Here is a 23,072-nt window from a genome sequence, read left to right as displayed (position 1 = left end):
CTATGTACCCAAAAGTGGCACCGATAAAAACTACAGTTTGCCACGCAAAAAACAAGCCCTTATACGGCCACGTCGACGGAAAAATAAAAAAGTTATGACTTGATAAACGGAGAAGAAAATCCGCCAAAAATTGTTGCGTCCTTAAGCCCAAAATAGGCCGTGTCATTAAGGAGTTAATCATTTGCTTGGTAGTATTTATCTTTAAGACAATTGTGATCACAAATCAACTGGTCACAGCACACACTTCACCTTGTCTTGTAAGGGAGGATAACATCACACAGATAGTGCCCGCTCGACACGATCCTGGACCCTGGATCAGGAATGTATCAACCAAACCACACTGATGTCAGCAATATGCGACTGTATCGGTGGGAATACGAACAGGTGGAAGTAATTTCTTGGGTTTGCAGTGCAAGGTATGACACTAAAGCGTTTATTTGATTAATTATGCATTGCTCATCTGCGTTCCTGCACTGATTCACCCTATAACATGTGATCTATTTTAACGCACTTATGTTACATGATCTGTGATTGGTTAAGGTGGGGCTAGTGTTGCTATTTATGTTGTGAAGTTGTATGTGTTATTCAGAACTGACAAAGACCCTTGGAAGTAGGGTTGAAACGTTGTTCGTGTTTATGGGCATAATAAAGATACCATTGTGATTTTTTACTCCCTGGAGTGCTGCTCTTCTTTTCTTCGTTTGGTTTAAGACAATTGTGCATACGGTTTAGTAATTTTCCCAGTAGAAAATAAAAACAATATGGTGACAAATACTGATGATATAAGGTTGCAAAGTCATCTCTAAAGAAGTCTGGAATACGGATCCGTATTATGCATCCTTTATATTTAAATAAGCTCATCTAAAACAGGTCTAAAGGCTGTAACTTTTCAGAGTAAGCATAATTTAAAAAAAGGCAGGCACAGGGAGAAGTGTCTGCTGTGGAAGTTTTCCCCACTGGTTTCATCCCTTGGCTTGATTGACAGTTCTCTCCCTATATACAAAGGTAACTCAAAGTTTTTTTCTAAAGCCCAGAACGCACTGTTAATGGTATATGTGCATAACATAGTAAAGGTGACTGTATATACAAATTCAAATTACCGTTTCAGGTAGTCTAAGAAGTTAAATTCCCTTTCAGACACTTGTACAGAAGTTAGCTCCTCCTCTTCCACTTCCTCAACCTCTTCCTCTTCGTCTAGAACGGCTTCCATCCGACTAGATCCTGTAGTTAATGAAAATATTTGCTTCAACATATTATTCAGAAAATTAATAAATTTTAAAATGTTGAAACAAAAATGATAGAACTATGAACTTAGTATGTAGTTGTGTGAACAAAATTAACCCCATTTCATTACTTACTCGGAAGATCAGCAAAGAGAATTTGCTTTAGGAGTTCGACCTCTTCTTCGGGGCTAGACTCTGAAAATCCAAACACATTCCCCTCTGGCCATACTTCTCTGTAGAAAAGATACAGCTACATAAAATTCCTATTAAAATCAATTGTTAGGCTGGGTGATAAATATTACATAAATTGTACCTTGCAGAACGAAGCAGAACAAGCGATTCTCCAGCCTGGCCACTTAGAAGACCATTCTGTATTCGCACCAAAGCTTCAGTTCTTTGCTCCTCGACAGGTATCTCAGAAGCAGCGTCAAAAGGCACAATTTCATCAGGTAGACTTTCTAAGCCCTAGGACAGTTATGGAGCGAGATGACATAAGAAATCCACAACTAGACTTAAAGTAGTTTCCGAACAATGGTGATTATTACCATAGCACAGTTCTTTAGCTTTTCTGAAAGGGATGTCCAAATCTCCTCCAACTCTTCAGAACTTTTAGTCTGTTCCTCACGCCGACTTGATTTCTTCTTTTTCTTTCTTTTAACCTTGCGACTCTATTTGCAAGAAAACACTGAGAATATATGTGGGGCTTTTTATATAGCACTCATCTATATATAGTCTAATGCAACCAATTAGCAACATTTCAGCAGTGTGTGAAAGAGTGCCAACCAGTGGATATTTAAGAGTTCCACGTTATATCACGTACAACAGGATAGCAACTTTCCTCCACATTGTCTTCCATCTTTACAAATGCATGTGGAACTAAGTAACAATTCTTAACAACGTAAACTGCTTTTATTACAGTATAAAAATGAACACTCATATTAGAAAGCCGGTAAAGGTAAAGTCCCCTGGGTCAAGCACCAAGTCAGGACTGACGTTTTCTTGGCAGACTGTTTTTGCAGGGTGGTTTGCCATTGCCTTCCCTAGTCATCTGTTATACACCCCAGCAATCTGGGTACTCATTTTACCAACCTTGGAAGGATGGAAGGCCGAGTCAACCTTGAGTCGGCTACCTGAACCATAATAATTTTTAATTCTTAAAGCTTAGGATGAAAGGCAAGTAAAATTGGCATTTGAGCAAACAAGCTGCAAGTGCTGAGAGAGTGCAGAATACAAAGTACATATAGCGGAAACAAGTCATGATCAAGTGCTTTTGCAAAGCTTACCTGCACCATAACCGTGCTCTTCCCTTTACAAAACTTTTCTAGCATTTTGAGGAACAAATGCGTCGTTTCCACCAGATCTTTTAAGAACGACCGTGGTTGTTTGGTCTCATCAAACTTACGAAAGAGTGCAAGAAACAGTTCCCGATACTCCATCATGTAAAATATGTTATCTAGCAAGAAAGAAACCCACCAGATTTACAAGGCCAGACATACAATATCAAGCATTTGTAAAAAAAAAAAAAAAAAATTCAATACATTAAAAAAAGCACACAAAAGCAAAAGGATGACTCACTTTTAATGACTTTGCTACCTTCTCGTACAGAGGAGTCTTTTGAATGATCCATTTCATTAACAGTCATGAGAAGTTCCTGATAGGCCTTTAGTGCAAGATGCATCCTGTAGTTACAATATGTACATTTTGAGCAGGAAAACAGAACATGTAGTTTAAAAAACAAGTCAGCTACCCATTTCTAGGTATTGCGTAGTGCCACAGGTTAAAACAGCACACAATGTAGGTTAACGTATATTTCAATATCACCGCCAAGGCAACTTCCGGCCACCCTATGTAAAATACAGATGGAGACTGATCGTGAAACATCAGAAGTACAGTTTATCACTCCCCTTAAATAAGCCCTAGCTAACCTACATGAAAAAAATGACATCACCGAATGGCTGTAATTAGTTCATCAAGCGCCCGCTGTGATTGGCTGGCGCTCAATCCAATCATAGCGCTCGTTTTGCTGGAGGCGGGGTATTCAAAGTCCCCCTGTCACCAGAAAGAAACTGAAGTGTCAGCGTGGAGGACACTGTAGCTTGCAGCAACACTGCTCGAGACCATCGCGAGGCATGGGGACACGCGGACCAGCTCTATTGTACTGCGCACCTAAGGTCCCCATAGAAATCAAATGGGGTACGCAAATGCACACACAATATGAAAGGAGATGCGTAATACACTGCATAAGTCTGCTGGAAAATGAACACACCTGGAACTCATTAGCCATTTCAAACAGTGCGCCTTGTTTGCCACGTGCAAAAGAACATGCCCTGCAGTCAGAAAAAGTACAGTAAAATACACCGATATGCGTGAAAATGCTCATATGTCCATGTCATGGAACCCTTAATATACCCATTCTCTTGATTGGTGGAGTCCCCATAAGTGTGACCCCCAGCGACCAGACACTCATCACCTGTCTCTTGGATAGGTGATAATAGCTATTTTGTGAAAATCCCTTTAAGGGGTTACGAAATAACTTCCAAAAGCAAAACCAATAATCAGCATCACCTATATAATATTTTTATTATGTTAACATAGGTCTCTATAAGCATGTCAAAGTATACGTTTTACAAAATTACTACAAAACTGCTAAGTATAGTGTATACTTTGCTTAAAAAGAATAAATGTAGTACAACAGCAAGGTTTAATTCTTCGCACTTAGCAAAAATGCCCACAAAATTAATTCCATAAAAGTCCTACCTGCGAGCCCAAGAAGTAGCCTCTTTCTTGTCCATTAGCATCATCTCATAGTAATTTGTAAGGTTTTGTTCTATAAAATGGAAAGTCCTTATGCTGGCAGTTTCAGATACAAGTTCTGGTTGAAATTTATGCACACGATTGAATGCCATGAAAAAAGCCATAGACCAAAGGTAGTAGGTTTCATCATGCTGCTGCGCCTTCTCACGAATCAAGTGATCCTTCAAGAGGAGATATTATTAAAATTATACAGAGATAAGTTATACAGAGATAATTGGAACCGATGCGAGCTGCACCAGAGAATCTTGGGCACAACTCACAAAATTGCCATCTGAATTCAGTCTAAAGTTAAAAAAAATAATTTCAACCCAAAACGATTGTCATAGGGTAGAAATCAACAATGAACAATCGTTTTAGCTGATCAATGACAAACTACCCCCCCCCCCCCCAAAAAAAAAACCAAAACTTAGGTTTGAAATTTTCGTCCATTGCCTGGTGTCCTGAACACATATAGCCAGTTTGAACTGTAACCGTCGATATTAATTAAAAATTGTATGGTTCAGTCTGCAAATTGATCATTCACCAGGCGCTTGCTTATTTGACAGTTCATCCAAAACCCTTCTTCTGTCTAATGTATATGGCTATCGTAAGACAATTGCCTACTATCACTGGTCTTTCTGCAAAGAACACTAAGCCCTGCACCGTCAGACTGAAATCACAGGGATCAAGGGGAAAAACACTTGTGTTCTCCGCAAGTGTTCTAAATAGAATTCCTTCTTATTCTGTAATGCTACTGAAACAAATGCCATGCGCAAGTTTTTCTTCAGTATCATTTTTACCATTAGTTACTTCGTTTAGTGTTCCTTTAATAGTTATGTCTCACTACATCACTCACCTTCACAAGGTACATGAGTCGATTATAGCAGTTCTCTAGGAAGTCAATGCAGAACTCCTTCAAGAAGAGGCGGACATTTAAAGCAGAACGATGGCGCGCCTCTGTATCTTTGGCTTGTAATTTCCTTTTAGGGACCCTCTTTAATTCCTTTCCAAGGTCATGGGTGTAATTCTGAAACTGTTATCCACAAAATATTAAATACTGTAATAGACATTTCTTAACAAAACAGACGGCTTAGGCCACATTCACAATTGCACCCTGGCCGATTCTCACTGTTCAGCTCTGTCCTCAGTGCCAGAAAACGAAAATACCAGAACTACCTGATCCAGCGCCGGACGGCCCTAATGGACTGTAACGGGGTCTATCTGGCTTCTATCTAAATCTACGTACATCTACAAAAACACACAAAGTAGGATTTATCTGCCCCATAGTTATCCAATACATACAAGCAGATGTGTCTTATAAAACTTATACCACGTTTCATATCACCTTACAACACACATGAACAATTGTTTGCGCACCCATACGTAGCTCCAAACACTTCAAATGAAAAATACTTACATTATGTAGCCCCTTGTGGTAAATTATGTCTTTATCTCCAATAGACTTTAAACCCTGAATTATGTATGAGCCACCAAAGCGGGAATGCCTAGAAGAGAAATCCAACTTAGTAAATACAATTGATCTGTATAATTATCACAAGTAAATATTTGTTTTCTGCCAGGGATTTCATATAAGAAAACGTGTTGGATTTACAATATGCAAATCAGACATGTGAACGAACCCCTTACATGTGATTATACTAAGCAAAGTCTAGTGTTTATGGTTTTAGTCAAAAGCAGATTTCTTTAAAGTGGACATGTCCATTCTCCTGACATACCTGTTTTAGTAAATACTTGTAATCTCCATTAGATACAATTCAAAAGACTCTTTTCTTAGAACTCAGTCGTGCTGTTCCTCTGTTATTTCTCCTGGAAATATATGACTATATTGACAAATGGAACATTCCACTTGTCAATAGGGTGTGTTCCTACATAATTTGTCATTATCCATCATTGCAGATAGACATTCACACAAGGAATAAGGGGAAAGTAACAACACAGCTCTAAGAAAAGATACCCCAGAATTGTTATTTCATGAGAAATACAACTGCATGGAAGCCTGCCGTCACCGCAGAGTACAGTGGGAGGGGCCCGGACGGCGCCTACTAGGTGAGTATTGCCTTTTTTCCATGTAGTGTAGTTAGGGCTTATTTTTGGGGTAGGGCTTATATTTCAAGCTTCGAATAGAAGTAGCCAGGTTATGTAAAAGGGATGCAACAAAGTTTTAAACACGCTTTTTTTGTTGGACTATTTTTGATGCATGTCCACTTATCATCCATCTATTATGAAAAGTACAGGCTGTGCTTTAACATAACAAATCTCTTTGTTTCTAGTAGCTTTCTTATATGTAAACGTTTCTTTGACACTTCACTTGTTTTTAACTAGATTATATTTCAAATATGGTAACTGAACAAGCTGATCTAACTGAACTTAAGAGGGTAGTCAGACTTATGAAATAGTATTACTATTCTGTAAGACTGCAGTTTTTATCAGGACAAACAGCACTTTTAGCAACATTTTTGATGTCTCATAATACCATATGATTATATAAAATCACTGGAAAGATAATTAAGCGTAGAATGTAGGGCAACACTTGTTCAATTATCTGAATTCTCTACAAAGTCAAAGCTAAATAACCAGAAAAAGCAAGCACAACTTCCTCAGGTTCATATTAATAGGCTTTTCTTGACGGGAATATAACCAATGTAAATAGCTGTTTAAATAGTTAAGGAGATCATGGTAGCATTCAACTCTCAAGGTCATGTATTAAAGGACCATTTACACAGGACGAGTGTCGGGCAAACGATGCCCGACACTCGTCCCTGTGTCTCCGCGCTCCCGTTCTCCTACACGGCAGCTAGCAGAGCAGGCTAGTTCACGAAGCGGCCAGCAGGGGGGGCGGGGCAGTGCAGGAAATTTCTCTCCCCTCGCTCTCTTGCCACCATCCATTCACATAACACAGCTGCCGTTCACTACAAAAAATAAAAACTGGATTTATGTGCCAAAAAAAAAAAATGCACTGCACTTTTTTTAAAAGGTTTCCACAATTTTGGCCACTGCTGTACGTTCTCAAATGACAAATTTTCAAAAACTCACCGGGTACCACGCTGAAACACTCTGTTCTTTTTTTCTGCCATTTCTCTTTGACGAAGAATCTCCAGATTTTTAAGGTCTGTTGCTCTTTCAGCCGAAAAGCGGGTCTGACCAGTCGTAGCCAACTGCTCAGCATTCTGCAAAGCAGTTCATTTATATGGAAAAAATAATAAAAATGGACAAATGTCTACTGTTCATACAATACTGCACAGAAAAACAGCAGCAGCATTAAAGTTCCACACTGACCTCCCATCATTTCTGACAACAGCATATAAATCCCTCGAATTAAGTTTGGGGGGACTTCTACGGCCCCCGGCGATGAGATCTCAAGAAGCCGTGTGGGTGTCATCGCAGTCGGGAGCCCTCTGAAAGGCCCCAGGACTCTCGTGGCAGAATGCCTATCAAGCCATCCCTGTGGGGTGGCTTGATAGATTGCCTGCCCGATAGCAGTATGATGTAATGCTATGGCATTACATCATACTGCAGGAGTGATCAAAGCATTGCAAGTTGTGGTACCCCAGGGAAACTCAAAAAAATAAATAAAGTACTAAAAGTTTTAAAAAACGGCTTTTTGCCATAGTTCTAATAAAAGAATCTAATAAATCAAAAATACAGGTTTGGCCTCGCTGCATCCATAAAAGTAATGCATTATTTACCCCGCACAAAAAATAAATAACAATGATGCGCTTTTTTTTGGTCACGTGGTTTTCAAGAACAAAAATGCAATAAAAAGCGATCAAAATGTCATATGTATTCCAAAACGGTACCAACGCAAACTAGAGGACGTTCCGTAAAAAATTAGCCCTCACACAAGTATGTCGACAGAAAAATGAAAAAAAAAATTTAGAGCACAGAAGATGGCGGCAGAAAATAATTTTACAAAATTAAATATCTTTGAAAAAAGTAGTACTGCAAAAGAAAAAAAATGATATATAAGATTAGAATCGTAGTAATCATACTGACCCATAGAATACAGTTATGTCATTTTTGTTGCAGTTTGTGCACCGTAGAAACAAGACGCACTGAAAGATGGCGGAATTTTTCCCATTTCTCTCCACTTTTTTTTTTAAAGATTTTTTTTAACGTTTTTTAGTACTTTATATGGTACATTGAATAGAACCATTGAAAAATACAATTCATCCCGCAAAAAACAAGTCCATATACAGCTATGTTGACGGATAAATAAAAGGAATTATGATTTTTTAAAAGGGGGATGGAAAAAACAATAGAAATAAACAAAAAAGTTTTGTCACTAAGGGGTTAAGCAGTAGAAGAATAATTTCGAATTCCTTAACACCTTAAAAAAAGCCAAACAAACTATGGAAGGAAAGTAAAAATCATTACAGCAGAAACAGCAAAGAAAACAAGAACCACCTGGCTGGCAGAAGACACCACCCAAATCGTCGACATGCGACGAAAAGCAAAAGCTTCTGGAAACGGGGACAACTTCCAGTGGCTAAATGGCCAGCTTCAGTGCGAAGCAAGGATACACAAGGAATAGTTTTGGGAAGCACACCACATGGAAAAAGCAGACCCCCAAAAAAAGGGACAAACCAGAGAGCTTTTCACTCAAGTTAAAATGGCTCTTGCTCCTTTTGCATCCTCAAAATGGCAAGAAACTACACGATCCTGAACAAATCAATCATAGATGGCAGGAATATATAAAAGAACTGTACGCAAATGATGGTGGAAATCAAACGGCAAACAGAAGAACTAACAGAATTAGAACCAGATATCCTGGAGAATCACCTGAGTGGGTAGTGAATCAGCTACCTAAATTGAAAAGCCCCTGGATATTTATTATACGCGCGTGGAATCCGCAAATCATTTAAAATCAAATCCACAGGTGTTAAATGCACTGCGGATGCCCCACGCTTCTCTATGAGCGGCTTGAACTGCGAATCATTCGTGCCGATGTTGCAAATCAAATCCGCCCGAGGACATTGAGCCAAAATAAATCATTCCACTTCTTGCAGATGTCTGATAGTTACTCACCTGATCTCGGAACATGAGAGACACTGTTTCTAGGACATGCATGCTCCACTGCTGCTCTGACTCCGAACTAGCCAAGAACTTCACCAGGTCATCCATACCACTCATGTGGATTGCCCATAATACTCTGTCATGAACACTAGCATCATCATCCACATTCTGAAAGAGGCAAAATGTAATGAGCAAGGCAAGGATAAAGAATTTCTTACATTTGCTTCAAGGTAAGATGCTTTCACTGTGGCAAATCTGTCTTATAATACGGCTTTACATCTGCAAAATGTCATAGCTTCAAACACGGATTGTAATAAAGAATGAGAAAATACCTTTTCCTCATCTTGATCAGGAGGTACATGAAGGATATTTCGTACTAGTAAAAGAATCCTTTCAATTAGTAAGTTATGTTCCTCTTCACGTTGTTCCCAATCCTATCAGAAAACAGATAAGATAAGAAGTAGAAAATGTACTTTAGAGAAGAGTTAGGGCTCATGTCCGCGGGTGGGCTTGAATTTCAGAATCCGCGTGGGGCACCCGTGCGGATAATCCGGAGTTCAAGCCGCCCGTAGACGATCATGGGCACCCGCAGCTTATGTAAAGCATGCAGGGTTTTTTCCCCCCGACTTTTCATTCGAAAAAATAAGTCGCTGCATGCTGCCGCGGATCCCGCAGGGACAGCTTCCACTGAAGTCAATGAAAGCCATCCAATCTACAGAACACCCGGAACTCTCACTCTCAGTGTGCTGCGAGTCCCGCGGGAAAGTAGGAGATTTAAAAAAAAAAAAAAAAAAAATCTCCACTGCGAATGTGCGGGGGAAGTTGACGACGGACAACCAGCACGGAGGAGACTGGAAAGTAATCTCCTGATGCCGCGGGCAGGGTAGGATCCCGCAGCGGGGCTCCCGCCCCCCTCCCCCCCCCCCCCCCGTGGACATGAGGCTTAAAGATATCAAGCAATGTGCAACACAAAGGTTGAACAGTTTCTTCTCTGAAATGTAGAGGTAAGTTCAGATGTGGCATATTTGTTGCAGATTTGCCACATCAAAACAAAAATCAAAATTACAGTAGAAAACATGTGGATGTGGTTTAAAAAAAAAAAAAGCAAAAAAGCGCTATGCCACATGTAGGGGAAGATTTCCATGTGGTAAAACAACATGCTGCCGATTTTCAAATCTAAAGCATGCTATCGAAGTGCAACAGATTTGCACTCCTTCAACATAAGGCTACACACACACACACACTTGTGCAAATATGAACTCCATTCTTTTCTTTTCTCATTTCTTTTGAATGGAGTCATTCATATGAGCGATGTATGCCCCTCATTGCGAGGTACAGAACAAAAAAAAAATTTTCAAATCGCTGCATCTTTTAATCTTTCATGTTCTTTGGAACACATTGCCCATTGTTTCAATGGGACCTTAAAGACATTGCAAGGCACTCGCATGCCGTGTGATTAGAAACTCTCGCAATTCTCTATCACCTGTGAAACACGCGCATTAGGTTCGGAATTTCACCCAAGCAATACAAAGCTATTTTGCATGAAAAGCGACTTGCATCTGCGGGTAAAACACACGTTGAATAGCACAATATTCATCATGCTCACCTGTGTGAATGTAGCAAATGTTTTACTGGGTGACATTACCAGACAAAACAGGCAATTAAAAAAAAACAAAAAAAAAAACCCCCCACTACATTCCAGCTTGACCATTACTAACAGATATACTGGATCACTTACCATCTGCAACAAGTCATACAGCTTTTCACTCAATACTACAAAGAGTCTTTCATTTGCAAATGCCTGATAATATAAAAACACATTTAGTCAGATCAACTCAGTTACTACTAAGCAAATAATTCGTGGTTCACAATAAATGGAATATAAAACAGGACTGCGACACACAAATGATTTACAGTTATGCTTAGTAAAAAGAAAGCTGACACACTGAAGTGAACCAATCACTATTTTGCTGTGTGAGGGTTTGTTTTTAGGGACAAGCTGTAATTTGCAAATGCATAGGATTTCTTAATTTTTTTTCCATTTTTTACAACATAAGTGGTGACAAAAAAATTTTTTGGTACAACTTACCATAAAATCTTTTTCTCGTCCTGTTCATTGGGGGACACAGCAAGACCTTTAGGTATAGCTTCTGCCACTTGGAGGCGACACTAAGCATAAAAGTGTTAATTCCTCCAACTACCTATACCCCTCCTGCAGGCATAAGCTAGCTCAGTTTGCATGCAAGCAGTAAGAGCAGCCAGTAGGATACTACAATAACTGTTAATAAATAACAATACTCAAGAACTGTAAGTCATTCTAACACCATGAGCGACTGCACTGAGGACCCTCCTAACAAGGAGTATATGTTACAGTCCTAATACCAGACTGGGCGGGTGCTGGATACTCCAATGAACAGAACGAGAAAGATTTTACGGTACGTTTCTCGTCCTGTTCATTGGGGAACACAGCAAGACCTTGGGACGTTCTAGAGCAGTACCCTAGGGAGTTGGAAAATGTAAGAAGCCGCAGGTGTAAAGAAGCGTAATCAGCTCTTTCCCCTCGACCAGCATTAAAGGATACCCAGGCATCAAGCAAGCTTAAAGACGAAGCTTAAAGGGGCCAGAGTATCGGTCCCAGCAACCCACCGAGAGAAAGATCCCGACGAGGCACCCGTTGTCCGAATAACATATGCCGTAACGCAGCCTGAAGGTATAATGTCCCTGACATGGTGACGCTGTACTATCGTGGAGCGAAGTCAGAGCGAGGAGCCCACCTCAGAAAACCAAGGACATGACTTGGGCTAGCAGGAGGGCCAGCCCAGAGCCAAGGCTGCTGACGAAAGCCACGAGAGAGGTAATCTTGCGAAGTCAGACCAAGCCCACCTGTAACTGGTGCGTCCCATAGGACAAACCGCTATTGTAAACCGAAATCTTCATTGACGCGGACCCGGATACTACATGCAGTGAGGTAACATGCAACAGGTTGTTAACAACTTTCTTTTGAGGACAAGGAAAATTCTGCCAGATAGCGTCTCCTGCTCGGAAGGCAGACAAGTAGTTAAGGCGAGCTGGACGTGACGTCAGCACAGAGAGCTGGGGGTCTTCAGCTGTCGACCTAAAGAAACACAGGGTCCGCTGAAATCCAGACTAACACCCCTCTATGGAGGCCATCGTTAACGACAGCAACGCTGTTGAACGGTTAGCAGCAAGCATCCCAGGCCATGTATGGGAGCTACCATTACCAGAGAGCACTGCAGATGGGGACACATGGCTTAAAAATATTATCAGCCCTCAGAGACTGTGGCAACAGCCACAGCACCCTCCCCACCTTCTGCACGACGCCTATGGTTTTTGAAGAAGTCTAATCTTGGAAATGGCATATCTCCGGGTTCTCAACTAGGGTGGCTCCTTACCAAGATGTCACAGCAACCGCATGACTCTAACCAGGCAACATAAAATTTGGTGCTACTTCAAGACAACACAAGTACGCGAATCTCGCTGGTCCATTTGTGGAAACGTAAGGAGTCGGGAGGGGCGAGCAATGGAATTGAAATCAGTATTAGTGCATACTGTTTCACGGTCTCCTGCAAGCAACAATGCAGGAGGAAATAGTCCAGGAGGATCGCATCATGCTTCTGGATCAGTCCAGTGTAAAACTCTTTCTATGCCGGACGGAGCTCTATAAGGCGTAGTCCGAAAACTGAACCAGACATGTGAAAAAGCAAACTTACTTCCAGCGGCTCTCAGCCAATACTGGTCTGCACAAACGAGAGGACCTTAAAAAAAGGTATTTGCGTAATCGCCGAGGAACCCAGGCAAATGGTCTGCTGACGCAAATGCACCCATCCAATGGGAGGTGCGCCAGTCATAGAGCGAATTGATTTTCGTCAAAATGAGGCACTAGAGGATGCCTGGCATCCTAACTGTTCTGATTAGCGAAGCAGTTGTCGGACAGGCTCTAACGTCGGACCAGAACCCTACGCCTTGTACCTGCATACGAAGGATCTCTGGAGACACGCTCTAGGAGCGAAGTTAGAAACTACTCTGAATTACAGAGTACACCTTATGGCGACAGTACAATCATCTTCAATCAAGGAAATTAGGGTCAGCAGTAGGCTCCATCTCAACAGGAATCATTCATGCATCACAGACAACCGGAGTGACCCACGGCCGCATGGCCACAGCCGCAGTCCAGTCTTCCTAGAAGGCAATAGATGCCAGAGGGATCGGACCCCTAGAGGTTCAGTGTGCTATACAGCTGACCAAAAGGGAGCTAGTAGACTGACCTACAGCCCCCTGGGTCCCTGTTGGAGGGTGAACCCCCAGACTAGCACTATACTTAGAACAAGACTGTTCCTAAGACGAGATATTCTTTGACTGACTGTCCACCAATCTTGTACTGTGGCGAGAACGCAAAACATATGCGGCTCTGGCCTGGCTACAGACTGTCTCATCCTGTAAGTGGAGATCGCGCCAAAGCTGCCTGCAAGGAAACTGCAGATGGGCCACCATAGGGGAGCTAGCCCTTAGGTAAGGCTCCCCCATTCCAGAGCAGAGACGAGGAGCGATGTGTGCGCACAATTCTTGTGAGTACTCTTTCCATATGGAAGGCAACCCTGCTCTTCAGCAAGGCTGGTGGAATGCTGATACTTAGCTAAAACACTGTTGTCCATAAGACGAGATATTCTCCACTGGATGTAATCTCGTACTGTAGTGAGGGCGCACATAGTACATGGCTCTGGCAGCCCCTGTCCGATTGTCATCCTGGATCTGGACACTGCACTAGCTGCTTGCAGGGAACCGCAAGAGCAGCAACAAGGGAGCTAGCTGTTAGACAAGGACCAACCCAGTGAGAGCAGACATGAGGAGCGATGAGTCCAGAGAATCCCTGTGGCCATCTGGAAGGTACCACCAGTGTCAGCAAGCCTGGAGAGATGCTGATAATTAGTTTGAACACTGTCGTTTGTGAGATGTGATCTTCTCTGCTGGATGTAATCTTGTACTGTAGCGAGAGCAAATTTGGTATGTGGCTCTGGCCGCCCCTGTCGGGGTGTCATCCTGGACTCAAGACACACTGCGCTAGGCTGCCTGCAGGGAACTGCAAGAGGGGCAACAGGGGAGCTACTGATGGGCAAGGCTCAACCCGGGGTGGAGCAGAGTCCAGGGTATTCCTGTGCAAAGTACTCTGTCTGTATGGAAGGTACCACAGGTCTCAGCAAACAGAGTAACTCTGACAACCAGTTCTAACACTGTTGTCTGTAAGACGAGATATTCTCTACTGGATGTAGATCTCGTAATGTAGAGAGCACGTACTTGGTATGTGGCTCTGGCCGCCCCTATCCGTGTGTCATCCTGGACTCCAACACTACGGTACAGCTGGCTGCAGGGAACTGCAGGAGTGGTGACCGGGGAGCTAGTCGCTAGCCAATGTTCAATCCGGTGCGGAACAAACATGAGGGGCGATGAGTCCAGAGAATCCCCGTGCAAAGTACCCCTTCCGGCATGGGAGGTACTACAGGCGTCAGCAAGGCAAGAATCATGCAGAGGTTCAATTGGGCAGGGAGGAAGCGAGACTATGGAGCCTAGGAGTAAGGGCCATAGCGTTTCGGGATGAGAGAGGATACAAACGTCACTGCAATGGCGGCAAAAAAAACAGCATCGCCACCCCAATGGTGGCAAAAAACCAGCATGGCCGCCATGATAGCTGCAAGTAAACAACCGCCGCAAAAATACATACATCACTGCGGCAAAATTACACAGCATGGCAGGCCCAGTGACACAGGAGGAGGCTCCTGTTATGGGGGCAGGGCAGCAGGGGGAGAATACTTATCTACTCTGCCGGGTGTGCTGATGCTGGGAATGTTCCCTCATCTCCAGCAATGAACACCCCATCTGCTCGCTGTCCTTTAAAAAGGATGCAAGTGCTCAAGGATGGGGACACTTTGGCTGGCGGGTCACTATTAAGCTTTCTTTCAGAGTTGATGTGCCAACTTTTCTTCTGCTCTCCTCATGAGGAACAGGGAGAGTCCTGCCTGCCGTGTTGACCACAGCCATGTGGTCCTGAAGACCTTGAATAAAGAGGTCTGCCTCATACAGACACTGAGCAAAAAACTAAGCTAGCTTATGCCTGCAGGAGGGGTATAGCAAGTGGGAGGAGTTAATACTTTTATGCTTCGTGTCGCCTACTAGTGGCAGAAACTATACCCCAAGGTCTTGCTGTGCCCTCCAATGATACAGACGAGAAAGTAGATTTAATTATATTGGACTCTTTCAAACATGGCAATACCAAATATCTCTATTCTTATTATTTACATTGTTATAGTGTAAAAATGGGGGGGGGGGGGGGGGGGGGGGGGGGAGTTTTTGAAATTTCAGCCTCTCAATGAGCAAACGTGTTTTTATGGCAGTCACTAGGGGGCCTTAGGTTAGGCTGCTTGAAAAACAGGGTGGCCCATTTTAAAAAGTTCAAACGTTCTAGGCGAACTGCAACATGTTATAGAGCAGGAGGAGCTGAGCAGATGGATATATTAGATTTATGGAGAATGATTCACTATAACTTGTAAATTATTCATTTACATCTCTACTCATTCTGAGCTGAACAGGCCACTAGGTGGTCCTATCAATGATTGATGGCGGTATATGACTGTACATGTAGAAACATTCACTGATAGGACCGGCCATTGGGTTGTTCAGCTCAGAATGAGCAGTATATAAATGAATAAAATACTAGTTCTACTTTTTTTTCCATCCCATTTCCTGTTTTTCCTAACCCCTTTTAATCATCAATGTAGATGAGGGGAAAAAAAATGAAAATCTACCATCTTTGGGTGTGTCTTGTTTCTACGACGTACACATTGCAACAAAAATTACTTCACTTTATCCTATGGGTCAGTAGGATTATTACGGTATCAAATTTGTGCCTTTTTTGTGTTTATTTTTTCGCAAAGATATTTAATTTCTCTAGATTTTTCCGTCCACATAGTTGTGCAAGAGCTTATTTTCTGCGTGATGTCCTATAGTTACCATTTTGGAGTACATATGACTTGATCGCTTTTTATTACATTTTTCTGGGAGACAAGGTGACCAAAAAAAGCTAAATTCTGGAGTTATTTTTTCTGACGACATTCACTGTGCGCAGTAAATAATGCGTAACGTTGATAGATAGAAATTTACAAATGCAGCGATACCAGATGTTTTTTTTGTTTTATTATTTAGATTTTATTATATTATAAAGATGGTAAAAAGTTTTTTTTTTGTTTTTTTTTTTAAACTTACTTTTTTTTTTCTTAAATAATTAATAATACTTTTTAAAACTAATTTTTCCAGGATTTTTTAGTCCCCACAAGAAGGGCCCCTGGCTGTCATAGCAACCAAGGAGCAGTGCAGGACCCTCAAATATCATCAGGGCATTTAAAGGATTGTCTGGATTGACAGCAGCATTTAAAAGAATAACAGCTGCGATCAGTGGCGCGGCTTATTAGAGCTGCTGTGGGCGGGTGCCGGCTGTTAGTTGTATGGAGTGTGATCGGCCTGTGATCCCCCCTCCATATATACCTCGAACCTGCAAGATGTAGCTGTACATCCTGTTGCATTATGGGGCTTAATGGCATCCACACCACAGAGAATTTTGATCTCTTCAGTTCTGGTGAACATATGAATATGTACAGGTAGACACAGGCATATATGAACACATTTTAGGAGGAACTTTAAATATCAGATTTTGCTAACTTTTAGCCACATTTTTTTAACCATAAAGTTTCAATCCAATTTTTTTTTATGTTACATTTTGCTGCAAAACAATTTTTATGCATCGATGATGCTGTGCAGCATTTTTACACTGTGACTGGTGTTTTGTGTGCATTAGTTAAAAGTGTCAGAATTGGCAGCAAAAAAGTGTTCTAGCCAAAAAACGTATGAATTTTCTTAGATCCTGATCACATCACTTTTTTGTTTTTGCTTAAATTTCGCATGTACATTAAGAAAGTTCCTCACGATCAATAAATGTGTCTATAAGGCTCCATTAGACAGAGGCTTATAGGCTTCTAGCTGGTATTGATACACCATAAAAAACATCAGGAATAGCATAATAGACTTATACATTGAAAAAATACTAGCCTAAGGATGGCAGATATGTAAAATGAATAATAGTATAGCACCCATACAGATGACAGGTGCCAAACAAAAACGTTTGTTGTTGTGTCATATCTCTTTACTGTGTCGAACATTTGCTGCTTTACTGCATTTGTGCTGCCCGTTGTAGTCTACTGACTACTTAGCTACGCAAACAACATAAGAGTGCTACAAAATCGACGTAGTGCGCCTTGCCAGTCAAATGAAAGACCAATACATCTGTATATCATGAAAAGCTATTGAAGCTCATCAGATATTCAGTAGACCAATACCATTGTCTATCGGTGATGGATGCTACTGTTAGGCATTCAACACAGCCTCCAGCAGTATGTTGGGGGCTTTTACCGACATAAACATTAAACAGAGATAAAAAAAAAAATAAAAATGCAATGCGGACCAGGGTCGATGGTGTCTTTTTTTTTTTTTTTTTTTTAACTGTTCACTGACAAGTTTCTAGGATCAAGACTGGAATAGAAATGTGACCTCACCTCTTTATAAGCCTGAAGGTAGGACACAACCTGCAGGAAATGATGGCGAAAAGTGGGGTCTTGTGGAACTTTTCCAAAGCACAGAAGTGCTGGCTGGGTTAAATTTACCATTAACCTGTAAAACAATGTAGTTCTCTGGTTATGAAACTGTTATAAATGTGAAATATCTCCCACTTGCACATACTAGTTACCTGATGACAGCATCAAAGAGTTGCTTGTCATTGTTGTGCTGGATGACTATAGGTACAAGGTCATTCTGCAGAATTTGGGCAGCACCCAGCTGTTGTCGGATATCTCTGGTTTCATCCTCGTGTCGAAGATAACGGATCAAGTCTTTCACGCTCTCTAAAGTGGAACATAAGAAAGAGACTTAGGAAACAAATGCATTCCTGACATTATCCTTTTCTCATTACTATCAATACCACAAATCTTGTGTAAAGCTAATAATGCAAGGAAAAAATCTGGACAAGAGTCTGTAAAGAACATGAAGTTGTAGGTTTATTATATTGTACACCGATTCCGCACAATATGTAAGGTGTATTGTTTGTAGATGGTCAGGTGATCTCAGTTCTAACCAGCTCAAAGCTACTTGAGGTTATAGATTAATATTCTAGACAAATTCTCAGTTTGTACGATACTGTTACATGGATTTACCACAGAAACTGCTTACAGGGGAACACAGACACTCCTATCATGGTTAATGATGATGATCACAGAACTCTATCACACAGTCATAATAGAGGAGATCACAGCTCATTCTCCTGACTGTATACTTATGGTCTGCAGCTTATTTAGGTGAATACAGAAGACAATGTGCACTGTGCAAAACAGTATGGGCATCCACACAATGGCCACAGGACTGCAAAAAAAATATATTCATCCCTCTTCCAAAGAAGTGTCAAGGCAGCACTCCAAACAGCGAATTAGATGCAAATGAATAGACTCTTTGGAAGAGGCCAATAAAAAAAAAAACAAAGGCGACTCCTGGAATTGCTCCAACTACCAAAAATAGCCCTCATTTCACATGCAAGCAAAATGCTTTTCAAAATCATACAAGACAGACTGAGATCAGTAACAGAAGCGGCACTCCCTGATGTGAAGGCAGGATTTCGGCGAAGACACAGCACTTTCGAACATATTACAAACATGCGATCGACCATGCAAAAAGCTCGAGAATATCAAAAGAATATCTACATGTGCGTTATCTACTACATCAAGGCCTTTGACTGTCGACCATAACAAGCTATGGAATGCCGTACAAGAGCTGGGTGTATCGGCACATCTTGTCAAGCTGATAAAGTCACTTTATACCCATCAAGAAGCCACTGCGAGCACACAGTATGGGGTGTTGTAGTAATAATATAAATGTGTTTCTTAAATCAGCCTATGCAAACATATATATATATTCATATATCCAACTTCAAAGGAAATATATAGCAGTTAAATTGTTAACGAGCTTAATATTATAGGTTGGTATGTACAAGTAGAAGTTGAAGCTCCCACGTACAGTTCCCATAGCTCGCTAGCAAGGGGAGTAACTTCTTATCTCTGACTGCATACTTTCGGTCCAGATCGGAATATTAATAAAGTCTCTGCTGCTTGGGTATATAGGAATTACGTGTTCACATAGGGACATACACCTAAGGCGTAAACATATGTTAATCATCAGTGTCATTACATACTAGGCCAATCATGAGTTGTTATGATGTTGGGGGCATGCATGTAATTGGTGCGTCATATTCAGTATATCTGTATTGTACTTCCTTTGAATAAACCAGAAGAGTATTGGGGGCTGATGGATAACATCCGTGAGTTCAAATACATATATTCATGCATGAAGCTTCTCATTATAACCAATCTGGAGCAAACCAGTGAAATCTTCTGGAATAAGATTTATTCCCATAACAGGGGACACAGATTGGTTTGGGATCGACAAAGGTTGACAGTGCTGCATCCCCTCACCCTTCTTGTTTAACCTATAGATCATGTGGAGTTAAAAACAGGGAGACAAAAACGCGCTGCAATGCTGAAAATAGAAATAAAGCATTTGTTAATGCACACGTTAAAAGTGCTGCGCTAAACTGTTCGCCTAAGACAGTGTTTCTCAACTCCAGTCCTCAGGACCCCCCAACAGGTCAGGTTTTCAGGATTTCCTCAGTATTGCACAGGTGATGTAATTATTGTCAGTGCCTCAGACATTGCCACAGGTGTTCTTACTATAGGAGATCCTGAAAACATGACCTGTTGGGGGGTCCTGAGGACTGGAGTTGAGAAACACTGGCCTAAGAGAACCCTATTGAAATTAATGGAGGCTTAGTGCAGCGTTTTTAGAGGGCGTTGAAAACCCCAAACACTGTAAAAAAAAAACTAAAAAAAAAAAACACTTGTTTTTAGGACTCTTTCACACAGGTGACCGATAATCCCTAGAGAAACATAGGCTACAAAACATCCATTATGATCCCCACACATCACACACAGCGCTCTACTATATCCATCCTGACCACACACATTACACAAACAGCACATGATACACACAGCTCTGCTACATCCATCCTGATTCCCACACACGACACACACACAGCTCTGCTACATCCATCCTGATTCCCACACATGACACACACAGCTCTACTACATCCATTTTGACCCCAGACATTACACACACAGCAGTTACATCCACATCCATCCTGTTTCCACACATCAGACTCCTGGATACAGTGAGGAGCTTATGGTCATGTGATTCCTGACTCCACCCACACCGGTGATCACGATTGTGACATCATCACAGGTCCTGGTAGTAGCTGCTGTCAGCTTATCCAGTATACAGTGCTTTCTAACAAACTGCACAATGACTCCTCCCACAGCAGTGATGTCCCCGCAGGTTCTTCCGCCTACCGGATCTCTGAGGTGACGGTAGGTCGGTGTCTTCTGTCCGGACCAGAGTTGTGTCTGAGATAACAAACGGCTTAATTGTATTTTCATTTTGTTATTTTTGTCCTCCCCTTTCGAAGAGCTGTAACTGTGTGGTTATTCTGTTGGTCAGGCTGTGTTTTATATATGTTGTAGGACCTTTGATGACATCACCAGGGGTGGAGCATCAGAAGCACTCACATACTGATAAGTGGTCATTAGTAGTTTAAAGGAGATGTCCCGCGCCGAAACGGGTTTTTTTTTTTTTAAACCCCCCCCCCGTTCGGCGCGAGACAACCCCGATGCAGGGGTTAAAAAAACCACCCGCACAGCGCTTACCTGAATCCCGGCGGTCCGGCGTCTTCATACTCACCTGCTGAAGATGGCCGCCGGGATCCTCTATCTTCATGGACCGCAGGGCTTCTGTGCGGTCCATTGCCGATTCCAGCCTCCTGATTGGCTGGAATCGGCACGTGACGGGGCGGAGCTACACGGAGCCCCATAGAGAAGAGGAGAAGACCCGGACTGCGCAAGCGCGGCTAATTTGGCCATCGGAGGGCGAAAATTAGTCGGCACCATGGAGACGAGGACGCCAGCAACGGAGCAGGTAAGTATAAAACTTCTGATAACTTCTGTATGGCTCATAATTAATGCACAATGTACATTACAAAGTGCATTATTATGGCCATACAGAAGTGTATAGACCCACTTGCTGCCTCGGGACATCTCCTTTAATACTAATATACTGACAGATCACACTACCTATTAATAAGTTAGATTGCTGATAATTTTTCAGACAATTCGTCTTGCAATGCATCTCCAACCACCGAGAACACCGATGCAGTGGGTGGAGAAAGATTAAAATGTATACAGCATATCACTGAATTACCAATGACAGCGATCACTGGGGCAGTATCAGTTTGCACCCATTTCCAACAGATCTCTTTTTGTTTTCTTTTGCTTCTTTTTTTTTTTTAAATGAGTATTAAATAGTATTCCCCTCCCCCCCTCTCTTTTTTTTTTAACAGGGCAGAGAAATAAAGTCTGCTTGTCTATTTTGTAAAAAGAAAAGTATCCTGACAGAAACTCAACAGACGGGCAATAAAACATAATGGTAGAGCCACTAAAAAAAACTACTAGTCCATTAACGGATCCATTTGGAAGAAAATAAATAAAAATAGGCTGTTTACTTTTTCATTCCCCTTTTCTTCTTCCTTCATGGGGGCTGGAGAATGGAATCCCTGTTAAAACGTATTTATTGCAAGCAGTAAGCCATCTATTGGGACAAGCTCACATCATGAAAATGTGATGTGAACAGGTCCCAATAGATGGCTCACTGCTTTCAATAAATAAAGTTTAAACAGTTACATGTAAGCTATTTTACTTACAGAAATCTTTGTCTTCTATCTTCACATGAGCTTCAAAAGTAGATCATGATAATATACATAAAATGGGTCCTGGTAAAGGCTGATTTAGACAATGATTCTCGCTCAAAAAAAAAAAAAAAAAAAAAAAAAAAAAAAAAAAAAAAATCGCTCAAAGCCGTCTTTTGAGCGATAATCATTGTGTCTAACTGCACTGATAATCGCTGATCGTTCTCTTTCAGCATGCTGAAAGACAACGATCAGCCTTATCAGGAGTTCACAGCGGAATACAGCTGATACTATTCTTTCAGCTGTATCCCGCTCCGTGAACACAGCCGGGGGTATGATGAAGAAAACAGCGATCCAGCTGTGTTCTGCATACCCTGCACGGAGCGCACAACTGTATACCAGCTGAGCGCTCCATGAACACAGCCGGGGTATGAAGAGTACAGTGATCTAGCTGTGTTCTTCATACCTCGCTCGAAGCGCTCAGCTGTATAACAGCTGAGCGCTCCTAGCAGAACAGCTGGATGCAGAAGACAAGTGGCCACTCTTGACTTCTGCATACCCTGCTCGAAACGAAAAGTGATCGCTCAACGCTTGAGCGACCATCTTGCCCTGTAAATGCACATAACGATTATCGCTCAAAAGACATCTTTTGAGCGATAATCGTTGTGTCAAAACCAGGCTTAAGAAAAATACGGTTCAATTTCAGAGGTTAAAACGTATGACATAAGTAATTACTATAACTGCCTGCATGTTGTAGTAACTACAAATGGTTTACAACAAAAATTTCAAAGAAAATGTGCACTCACCGAGGCAATCAGGTTCTTTGTGGTAGGTATCACCTTCTAGGTATCCCAAGGCACTACACGTTGCTAATAATTCACAGTTCATCATGTACAAGTCCATAAATTTCTTGCCACTTTAAGGAATAATGGTGTTCTTCACCTGACAATTAGAGCAAAATGTTAACACCTTACTATGAGCTACATGTAACATGTAAGTACTATTGAATCCTGTTCTAATTTTGTCACAAAAAAAGAAACACTGCAGTTGTTAATGTGCAATTCCCAAGGCATACTAACCTGATATAGAACAGTTCAAGGGTTAAATGTGGTGCCAGTATGCCC

General features: G+C 41.6%; 1 protein-coding gene across 3 annotated transcripts in view; it reads right to left on the bottom strand.

The window, feature by feature from the left end:
• TIMELESS (timeless circadian regulator) overlaps positions 1 to 23,072 on the bottom strand; it is a 72,613-nt gene that overhangs the window by 32,331 nt on the left and 17,210 nt on the right. For 2 of the 3 annotated variants that reach the window (XM_066584806.1, XM_066584820.1), the window contains exons 2-17: positions 22,755 to 22,890; positions 17,860 to 18,013; positions 17,669 to 17,783; positions 10,789 to 10,851; positions 9,383 to 9,484; positions 9,063 to 9,218; positions 7,071 to 7,204; positions 5,434 to 5,521; positions 4,873 to 5,049; positions 3,981 to 4,198; positions 2,799 to 2,902; positions 2,507 to 2,676; positions 1,769 to 1,891; positions 1,537 to 1,688; positions 1,359 to 1,456; positions 1,101 to 1,221 (exon numbers count right to left, since the gene is read on the bottom strand). In XM_066584806.1, the coding sequence (XP_066440903.1) occupies positions 1,101 to 1,221; positions 1,359 to 1,456; positions 1,537 to 1,688; positions 1,769 to 1,891; positions 2,507 to 2,676; positions 2,799 to 2,902; positions 3,981 to 4,198; positions 4,873 to 5,049; positions 5,434 to 5,521; positions 7,071 to 7,204; positions 9,063 to 9,218; positions 9,383 to 9,484; positions 10,789 to 10,851; positions 17,669 to 17,783; positions 17,860 to 18,013; positions 22,755 to 22,851 (2,072 nt within the window). In that variant the 5' untranslated portion in view covers positions 22,852 to 22,890. Of the gene's footprint in view, positions 1 to 1,100; positions 1,222 to 1,358; positions 1,457 to 1,536; positions 1,689 to 1,768; positions 1,892 to 2,506; positions 2,677 to 2,798; positions 2,903 to 3,980; positions 4,199 to 4,872; positions 5,050 to 5,433; positions 5,522 to 7,070; positions 7,205 to 9,062; positions 9,219 to 9,382; positions 9,485 to 10,788; positions 10,852 to 17,668; positions 17,784 to 17,859; positions 18,014 to 22,754; positions 22,891 to 23,027; position 23,072 lie in introns of all 3 variants that reach the window. The other variant, XM_066584812.1, reaches the window with a different exon arrangement.

The sequence above is a fragment of the Eleutherodactylus coqui genome, chromosome 1, assembly GCF_035609145.1.
Source record: "Eleutherodactylus coqui strain aEleCoq1 chromosome 1, aEleCoq1.hap1, whole genome shotgun sequence".
Classification (NCBI taxonomy): domain Eukaryota; kingdom Metazoa; phylum Chordata; class Amphibia; order Anura; family Eleutherodactylidae; genus Eleutherodactylus; species Eleutherodactylus coqui.
The sequence above is the reverse complement of the archived record's forward strand: the minus strand, read 5'-3'. Positions and strand labels throughout refer to the sequence as shown.